The 10,041-nt window shown below is 38.3% G+C and overlaps 1 protein-coding gene across 1 annotated transcript; it reads right to left on the bottom strand.

The window, feature by feature from the left end:
* Window positions 1-6,115: 6,115 nt before the first annotated feature.
* On the bottom strand, window positions 6,116-6,913 carry LOC149216965 (uncharacterized). The gene has a single exon (XM_089390096.1). It carries the CDS (start codon window positions 6,911-6,913, stop codon window positions 6,116-6,118), a length of 798 nt encoding a protein of 265 aa, XP_089246222.1.
* Window positions 6,914-10,041: the final 3,128 nt, after the last annotated feature.

The raw sequence follows: 10,041 nt of genomic DNA, 5'->3' as shown, positions 1-10,041 counted from the left end.
AAAGAGGTCACGCTAGAAATATGAGAGAAAGAAGTACATGCCTAGTTAACTATTAATAACAATCTTGCTGCAATTGATTTGCATGCTATTTTTCTACTTTATTATGCAAACACATTTTAATCTCTCTTACTAAAAGTAATTATCTGTTTTTACTGTTGTAAATATGAATATGCAATTACCAAACATGGCTCTGGCAATGCTGTCCAGAATCCCCCGAGCTCTTCCCAGCCTCAAGTCCTGTACATTTGACTATTATCCACAACTTCCCATTGGTTAATTTATCCAGCTCAAGGAAGCTTTTCCACAGTAGCCCTTATTCATTCTCTGTTTAACCCCTTCTAGGGTTCTGTCATTTCCTTTTTAAAGGATGATATGGGCAACTGCATGTAACTGTTTTGGAAGTTAAGTTATTAAATTGTTTCTTCATTTCTTTTTATAGTTCTTTTTACAACTGATCAAATTTCTTTTAATTAACAATTACCAAAATTAGTTCTAGCCTTTCAGCTTAATTTTTTAATAATTCAAGTTACAACATAATAAAGAATAAAATCTCGACAATAAATAATAAAACTTGGTAAAAATAAATGTCATCGATCACTAAGTGTTACATTAAGGGTATAATTTGATTAAGGGGTGTTATATTAAGGTTATAATTTGATTAAGGGAAAATGGAGGGAATTTATTTATAAAAATCAATAGATTTAAATTGAATATTTCATTTCTACTAATTATCAATTTATTTATCAAAAAGAATAGATTTAAATTGAATATTTCATTTCCACTAATTAATTTTACTACTTGAGTATTGCTTAAAAATTGAATTCACTTGAAAATACTCTTCCCATAATATCCAATTTTCACATTATTAATTATGATCAATTTTTTTTTTTTTTTTTTTAATTTGAACATATCTTTTGTGTTTTTTTTTTTTCATAAACAACACTTATATTTGAAATTAATCAAATATTTCTATTATATCTCTCGACCCAATCTCTTTGCTGCAAATATATTAATTATTAACTTAAATTACCAATATATCACCTCAAAATAAAAAATAAAAAAACAAAAAGAGAAATTCCTAATTTACATATTAACTATATTGTATATTTAGATTATTAACCGATTAACTATATTGTATATTTAAATTATTAACTTTGTTGCAAATATATATATATATATATATATATATATATATATATATATATATATATATATATATATATATATATATATATATAAACTGAAACGGGTGTAAGATTTTATTTATTTGAATGAGAGAGATGGGGTCTTTGCTGAGGCAGCCCCGTTTACAAAGAAAGCAGCCAACATATTCTGCTTGTGAGTTACAGACTTTTCAGGGAATTTGGTAGAAGTTTTCATCATTGATAAACAATTGTCCTTTCATGAGCGGGCATCCTTTGTTCGCCAATTGATCCGCTTCGCCATTCAGGTTTCTAAGGATGTGATAGAATTTATAGGAGGTGAAGTCTTGGAGGATTCTTTTCAGTCTTCCCAGCAGTTTATTGAGGCTTGCATTGTTGAAAAGATCTTCAACATTTAATTTTTTGATAAGGATCTCTGAATCACCGAAAACTTGGAGGTCTTTAACTCCCTTTTCTCTTGCTATTTGACAAGCTTTGAGGAGTCCATAGATCTCTGCCTGATTATTGGATTTCTGGCCTAGTCCCCAATAGATGTTGTCTCTTGAGGTGCCATCCGAAGAGTAAATGACCCCACCAGCACCAGCATTCCTAGGATTTCCTTTGGAGGCTTCGTCGAAAAAGATGGTGGTGAGTTTTCTGGATTTCCACCAATTTGTGAAACTTTCCTCAGTTTCTCTTATTCTCCACTTCGGATTAACTGTTTGAGGGGCAAGATGAAGCTTACGAGGAGAAGGCTCAAGCGGGCGAAGCCATCTCCTTTCTTCAGGAAGGAGCAGTGGATCTTCTTTATGAAACTGTTGTTGGGCTGCTTCCAAGAGTAATGCTTTAGCTTTGGCTGCAACTTGTAGAGGAGTGTATCTATTTCCATTGAAAATTTGATCATTACGAGCCAACCATATCTGCCAACAAACGAATTTTGGAATTGCTGTCCAAATTTTTTTCCAAAAGGATTTGGTGGGGATGCTGTGGGGGTAGATATTGTTCCAGGAGGCAAACAGTTCCGCTACTGTATTCTGGGGGAAGGCTGGAATCTGCAGGTCCAAAAGAGCGTGCTCCCATACTTCCTTGGCAAATTTGCACTCAAGGAATAAGTGCTGGGCTGTTTCAGAGTAGCTTTTGCATAACTCGCACCTATGAGGTCCTGCAATATTCCTTTTCTCTAGATTGTCTCCAGTGAGTAGTTTGTTGTGCACCAGCGTCCAGAAGAAGAAGTTCACTTTGGGAAGGGCTAGGTTGTCCCAAACTGACTTCCAGAAGGCCGGTGCGTGACTGCTGTTCCTTGAACTCTGGAGTGCTTTATATCCTGCTGCTGTGGTATATGTTCCAGTCGTTCCCCAAGCCCAGCTGTCTCTTGTGTGGCGATGTTCAAGAGAGGATCCTTCCAGCAAATCGATAAGACGGTTTTTTTGTGGTATTAGCCATTCAGGGATGCCATTGAGATCCCAGCTGACCCATTCACCTCTACTGTCCCAATTCGAAATATCATAGAGTCTCGTTTTTCCTGCATGCAACAACCACTCTCTAACATCCACTATATCTTCATTTTCTTCCAATGGGTCGTTCCCCATTATTCTATCATGCCACATATTGATTCGTTTGCCGTTTCCAGGCACTCTGTACAGGTTTTGGTTAAAGAATTTGCTGCTTTTACAGCAAAGCTTCCATACCTGCGTGCTATTAGCAGAGGAATCGAATTGCACGCTTCTGTATGTAGAATTTTGGGCGTATTTGGACATCAACGTGATGCTGGTCTGATGATTGGGTTCATGGACCATTTTCCAGAGTAGTTTCCCACCCATAGCCAGATTTACAAGGGAGGGATCTCGGATTTGAAGACCCCCCTCTGCTGTCGGCCGTCTGACCAGTTCCCAGCTTACTAAGTGCATTTTGTTTTCATTCCCTCTCCCGCCTTGCCATAAGAAATCCCTTAACAGTTTTGAAATCTGCTCCGTGACATTCCTGGGGGCCAGCAAGAAGGCGGCTTGATAGATTGGGAGCGCAGATAGCTGGGTCTTAATTAGGATAGTTTTTCCTCCTTTGGTTAGCCAATAGCCTCCCATCGCTTCTATCTTTGATTTAATTTTGCATATTATCTCTGTCCAGAGCGTTCTCCTGTTGGCACCATTGATAATTGGAAGGCCAAGATATTTAATTCGATCCCAGTTGGCATGACCTCTAAATCCCAGAACTGCCGCGATGCTGTTGGTCTCTTGTTGACCTGTGTTCCAACTATAAATTTCACTCTTTCTTTCGTTGATGAGAGCACCTGTGACCCTGCAATAGCTTTTCAAGACTGAATCGAAGCCTTTGGCGATTCTGGGGGACGCACCTCCGAGGAGAAGTGAGTCATCAGCAAAGAGAGCATGGTTCAGGGGTACTGCATCTGAGGAGGATTTGAGACCAGGGAGAGTGCCAAGAATTCTTTCAGCTGTGAGTTTTCTGCTGAGGGTATCTGCCATTAAAATGTACAGGAAAGGGGAAAGGGGGCATCCCTGCCTGATGCCTCTCTGGGCTTGGAAGAAATTGGAGGGGTGGCCATTGACCAGGGGGGAAATCTAGGGGTTATTTATGCAAGCATTAATAAGCTGAAAAAAATGAGGTGAAAAACCAAAGGTGAGGAGTACCTTAATGAGAAAAGGGAGATTGACTCTATCAAATGCATTTGCCATGTCTAATTTAATCAACATACCTTTCTCATTTCGCTTCATGCGAGTGTGGATTGTCTCTTGGACTTGGATGACATTGTCGAGAATGTGTTTGCCCTCCACGAAGCCGCCTTGAGGACTAGAGATCAGCTTCTTAAGCAAGAGCTTGATCTTGCTTGCTAACAATTTTGCCAGAATTTTATAAGATGCATTACATAGAGATATGGGTCTGAATCTGGAGAAAGTTTATGGATTAGATTCTTTGGGGATTAATGCTAGATACGTAGAGTTGGTTCCTCCACCGATTTTAGCTTTTCTCATGAAGCCCTTTATCATTTTTTGGAGATCTATTTTGATGATGTTCTAGCAAACTTTGTAGAAGTGTATCATAAATCCGTCTGGGCTCGACACCTTATCTGATTCCATGGACCATATAATTTTTATAATTTCCTCCTCTATTACTTCTCTGGTGAGGGCTGCGTTTTCTTCTGGACTGATTAGATGAGGGATATTGGAGAGGAATTCTGCTATTTCCCCATCGGAAGCCTGTGCTCCATCAATAAAAAGATTTTTAAAATGTCTGTCTGCAGCAGCTTTGACTTGGGTAAAGCCTTCGCTGACATGGCCCTCCGCTGTCCTTATTTCATAGATGTGATTCCTATTCAGCTGAGCTCTATATTGTCTGTGGAAGAAGGAGGTGTTCCGGTCGCCTGCCTTTAACCACAAGCTCCTGGATTTGATTCGCCAGTATTCTTCTTCTTTTCTGAATGATCGATATGTAGCAGCTTGAGCCTTAATTTCTTGTTCCAGGAGTTCAGTTGTGATCTCTTTGCCGTCCAATTCTGTTTGTAAAGTCTCCAATGTGTATACTACCTCTTTCCTTATGCTGATTGGAGTAGGGATTGGTTTCCTTATCCACTCCTTCAACGCTTGTTTTGTGGCTTTCAGTTTTTGTTCCCAAACAAAGCTTAGGGACCCTGAGAATGACTTGGCCCAGGCTTCTTTAACAGTTTCAAAAAATCCTTCTCTCTCAATCCATAAAGGGCTGAAGCGGAATGGTAGAGGACCTAGATCTTCTTCATCTTCAAGGAGCAGCTGGATCGGCTTGTGGTCAGAAGCTAACTTGGGTAAAATTTTTGTTTTGATTATCTTTTTATCCATAATCAGGGAACCTTGTACCAAAAATCGGTCCAATCGAGCAGAGATATGTTCTGTCCTAGATCTGTTGTTGGACCAGGTATAAAGACCGCGAATGGGCTTGAAGTCTAATAGGTCCCATTGCTGCGCTAGCTCTTCCACAAAGGCCAGCATAGGGTCTCTGTTGTTGGAGCCGCCCCTTTTCTCTTTTGATTTCAGTACTATATTGAGGTCACCTGCTAGAATTATGTTGCTTGGGGTATGCTGGTCTAAAAATGCTGAGAGAGAGGTCCAGCATTCTCTTTTTTCAGTATAAGTAACAGGAACATAAAGATTAAATAGCGAGAAAGACAACTTACTTGCACATTGTGTTAGCTCCGTGAATATCCAGTGCTGAGTTTCATGAGATTTTTTGAGTAAAAAAGAGTCTTCTGACCAGAGGGTTGCCAGCCCTCCGGAGGAGCCCCTTGAGTTTACTGCTTTGCCTGCACTTTTCTTCCACTTTGACTTGCTGATGTCTAGAAGCGCTCGGGCTTCTATCTTCGTCTCTTGGAGCATGAGAATATCTGTGGGTTCTATTTTCAGGAGATCCATGACTGCTTCAGCTTTGGAGGCGTTCCCCAATCCTCTACAGTTCCAAGAGACGAGCTTCATGATTTACTTGAGAGGGGGAGTAGGGCCTCCCTTTGAAGGCCTTGGTCTGGTGTTTCTTCCAATGGACATTTCTATGGTGGCCTGGCTGCCTTGGACTTTGAGTCTCTCAGCTTCCTCTTCCCTTATTTCTTTGCGGGATTTCCTTCCTACTCTTCTAGAGGGGCATTCAAAGGCTTCATCCTCTGAAGAACCCGCACTATCTACTGGTTTTTTTCTTGTTACTTCTGCATAAGATGGATTAGAGGGGCTACCTTGCAATACCTCAGCCTGTGTAGCTTCTCCCCCTTCTTGGTTTAATGGTGGATCTTCTGTATTTGCCTTTTTTTCCTGTGTCGTACCTGCTATGACGGTCTGATCTTTTTCAGTGTCGTTCAGGGTTGCATCCATTTCTTGATTGTCGGTCTGGTCTTTTTCAATGTCATTCGGGGTTGCATCCCTTTCTTGGTTGCTCTTGGAGCTGCCTGGATCTCCGGAGTTATGCCCTTTTCCATTTCCTTTTTTTTGATGAGCAGTCTTTCAAACTACCGTCCATTGGTCCTCATTTGTTTTGTCTGTTTGGTCTTCTGCTTTTTTCTTGCAATGTTTCGCAAAATGGCCGTGCTCGTGGCAGTGTCTGCATTTGAAAGGGAGTTGTTCGTAATCCAGTTCTTGGATGTGAGTCCACCCAGCGACAGAGAGCCTTATTGCTTCAGGGAAACCCTCTTCTAGATCAACCTCTACACAGATTCGGGCGCATGTGTACTGGTCTTTCCTTGCTGCCTGATCTATGTATTTTCTGAGTGAATTACCAATGATTTGGAAGGTTTTTTGATTCCAACAGTGTAGGGGCAGATGGGGGAGTCTCACCCACACCGGGACGGTGAAGGGGACATCCTGAGAGGGGTCAAATTCCGGAGACCATTTGTTTAAATACAGGCCTTGTGGTCCCATGAAGTAAGGGCCATTTCTGAAGATGAGACTTCTATCTTTCGGGTTCTCAAAGACAAATACGAAGAACCCTTTGCCAACAAAATAGCTCTTGACTCCGTCTTTAATCAGAGGAGACCAGTTTCTTTGGGTCCAGTTCTCGACCGATTTTGGAGAAGGCCAGAGGCCTGTAAACTGGCCTATTAATCCTCTTTCCGCAAGGTTCAGTGCTGCCTTGCATGTTTCTTCTTCAGGAAGGGCAACCGTAGGGATCGATCCAAGTTTCTTGACGAACTTCTGCTGGCTAGCCGTGGGAGGGCGTTTCAAGCTTGCGGCTATTAATGCTTTGAATGCAGAAATCTCCGGAGGTGGGTTGAGAGGAGGGGCAGAGCCCCCGCTGGATTCCATGGGGTCCTCTGCATCCGCGGGGCCGCGCTGGCTTGCCCCCAACAACCCAGTCTTTCCAATCTTTCAAACCTGCAGATTTTACCAATATTCCAGTTGCAATGACCTCTGTTTCAACGTGAAGGCCAGTACAGGGAGTCAAAGCTCCTCTCTTGCAGCGAGGGAGGCCGAGGCTGGCCTGCGGCCAGAGGCAGTCGGCGGCTAGGTCTTCAGTCTTCGGCGGCTCGATTAAATTTCGATATAATTATCCCCAAAAACCTGAAAGTCATCAACTTTGTTGCAAATATTTTAATTATTAACTTAAATTACCAAAATATCACCTCAAAAAAAAGCAATTCCTAATTTACATATTATCTATATTTTATATTTAAATTATTTTGATAAATTCATCTAATAATCAAAATGCCCTATTTATTGGAATTTGCAAGCACATGAGAGTACAATTAACATCATGAAATTACAACTAATATAATTGTTCTCATTTCACATCTTTCTATTAAAATTTTTTGGATTTTTTAATTGATTGTATTTAAATTCCAAGACGTTAATTTATTGTGTTTTATGTTCCAAACCTGTAATGTACAATGATGTCTCTCTAATGCCTTAGATATATGTGAAATATAATAAATTTAGTCAATCTCATCTATTTTCATTTTTCTTTCTATATAATAAAGTTATATATATATATATATATATATATATATATATATATATATATATATATATATATATATATATATATGAGAGTGTATAATTTAATACTTTTATGAAAGTTTTTTTTTTTCAATTATTTATATATTTTAAGCTTTTGGCATATATATGTTGATACATTTACTTTGTTATTTATAAGTTTTTGTTTAAAGATATGAAAAAATAAGGAATTTATTTTAATTTTATTAGGTGTATTTATTTTTAATTGTTTTATCTACTAAAAATATCAATATGTAACTTGTGATAAATAATATTTAATAGTGCACCATACATGGTCCATATAAAGCCCCATGGACATGGTGCATTACCTTTTTTTGTTTCTTTATTTAGTTTTTAATTTATTTTTGAATGATGACCTTTGCTTGTTTTAAATAGATTTTTTTCTTTACTTTATATTTTAATTTAATGGCTATAATAACAATGTTATAGTGAACATTTTCTTTTTTGTCTTCCATGTTATTGTTGTCTTTTTATCCACATGAAGTTGTTTATGTTCTCAAATTATATATATATATATATATATATATATATATATATATATATATCTGATTTTAGATTTTTTTGGTACATTTACTTTGTTACTTTCTTAAATTTTCATTTATTTTTTAGTGTATTCTTGGATTAGGATTATAAGAGGCTTAGAATATTTTCATGTGCTTTGTTACTTTCTTTGTTATTTATTATTTTTTTAGTATATTCTTGGATAAGGGCCTCTATTCTTTTTAGGTAGATTTTCTTTATGATGATGATGATGATAATGATGATTAACGTCCACTAAGACCAATGTGGTCTATGGGACCTCTTATTTCTATGCTAAAAAAGAAGGGAAATAAACGTGCCAAGATCACTATAGTTGGGTTGACTTAAAAAGTCAAGAATATTGGAAGTGTGATAGATGTTAGGGAAATGAGAGCGTATGTGAATAAGGGTCAGACAATCTAAAAGAAAGTGCTTTTCATCCTCCACCTTCTTAGTATCGCAAAGCTGACAAATTCTATCATCCCAGGGAGTCTTGGGAGTAGACAAACGATTGTTTTCACTTCGAAGCTCATGAGAATTAGTTCTAATCTTAGCGATGTTCATATTTTTCTTCAAGTTGGTCAAAATAGAAAGATAATTATGGTTCTCAAGGGTGAGGTTGGTCACGTCTTTATAATATCTTAACTTCCTTTTACCCTCTAGCTCCTTAGCATCCCATATCTTATATTTGAATTTGAAGGTGATAACATCTTTGACACTATCTTTGCTTCCGAGGATGATCTCATCATTTATCCCCCAATGGTTGAGCCAAGGCTAGGCATCCTTATGCCACCGACGCTTTAGGTGAAGGTGGGGGTTTTGACTAAAGTTAGAAGCAATTTTAGGAAGCCTCCTAGATTCCATGTTGTAAAGCTTCTTTGTATACATGAGAAACTTAAAGATAGCCTTGTTTTCAATAGGGGAGAGCCTAGCTTCGATCAGGAGGATAGGGTAGGGGGTATTTCCCTTGATCTTGAGATTGCAGGTTATGAATTGCTTTTAAATCATCTCAATAATTCTCTACGACTCTTTGGATATACTACAACACCATACTTCACAATTGTATAGGACAACAGGGGTGATGAGGGTCTGAAAGAGGAACCTTATTTTACTCCAAAGCGACATCCTTACAAATTTTTTCAAGCTCATAATAAGCTTTCCAGACTCCAATAATCCTTTTCTCAATGCTGTAATTCCACTTGAGGTGATAAGGAATGTCAATACCCAAATACTTTTAAGAAGAGACCCGTTCCAAGCAATTGTTGTCATAAACAAAATTCCATGGGTGATATTTTTGGATTTAATTATCATGATTTTAGCCTTGTCGGTATTAACCATCATACCCATATTAGAGAAATAGTCATGAAGAACCTTAAGTTGCTTGTCTAGGTCCTCATGCCTTCTAGCAAGAAGAACAATATCATCAACGTAGAAGAGAAGAGTAATAATAATACCAACAAGCTCGATCCCCTTGCACCCCACGATTTCCAAACACTCCTCTAGCTTATCGATTTAAACACCAAAAAGGGCAGGGGAAAGGGGACACCCTTTCTTAAGTCTGATAATGCATTTAATATCTTTATACCACCATTCGTTGGTCTTAATCTTGGAAACGACCATCTCGTAGAGGCGAATCACAACAAGTTGCAACTCAAGAGGAATCACTATCTCATCAAATATTTTCCAAAGCTTATCCCAAGGAACAGTGGAAAAGGCTTTTCTAATTAAGTCCATAAAGCAACAAAAGAGATCAACTTTACTATTGGGACATTGCTCGGCAATGATCCTGAGAGTGACAAGATGGTCGATAGTCATAGCCACAATTTCTTCTTTTCCATGTCAATGTGGCATTTTTCTTATCCTCATGATTGTTTTTGTTTTCAATTGTGATTGTTCATATT

Source organism: Pinus tabuliformis, chromosome 1_1 (genome assembly GCF_031772625.1).
Source record: "Pinus tabuliformis cultivar Carrire ecotype Pingquan chromosome 1_1, CPIR1, whole genome shotgun sequence".
Classification (NCBI taxonomy): Eukaryota; Viridiplantae; Streptophyta; class Pinopsida; order Pinales; family Pinaceae; genus Pinus; species Pinus tabuliformis.
Note: the sequence above shows the minus strand (reverse complement) of the source record. Positions and strands in the feature narration are given on the sequence as shown.

Excerpts from the sequence above, each read along its gene's own strand:
- LOC149216965 (XM_089390096.1), bottom strand. The coding sequence starts at position 6,913 with ATGGAATCCAGCGGGGGCTCTGCCCCTCCTCTCAACCCACCTCCGGAG.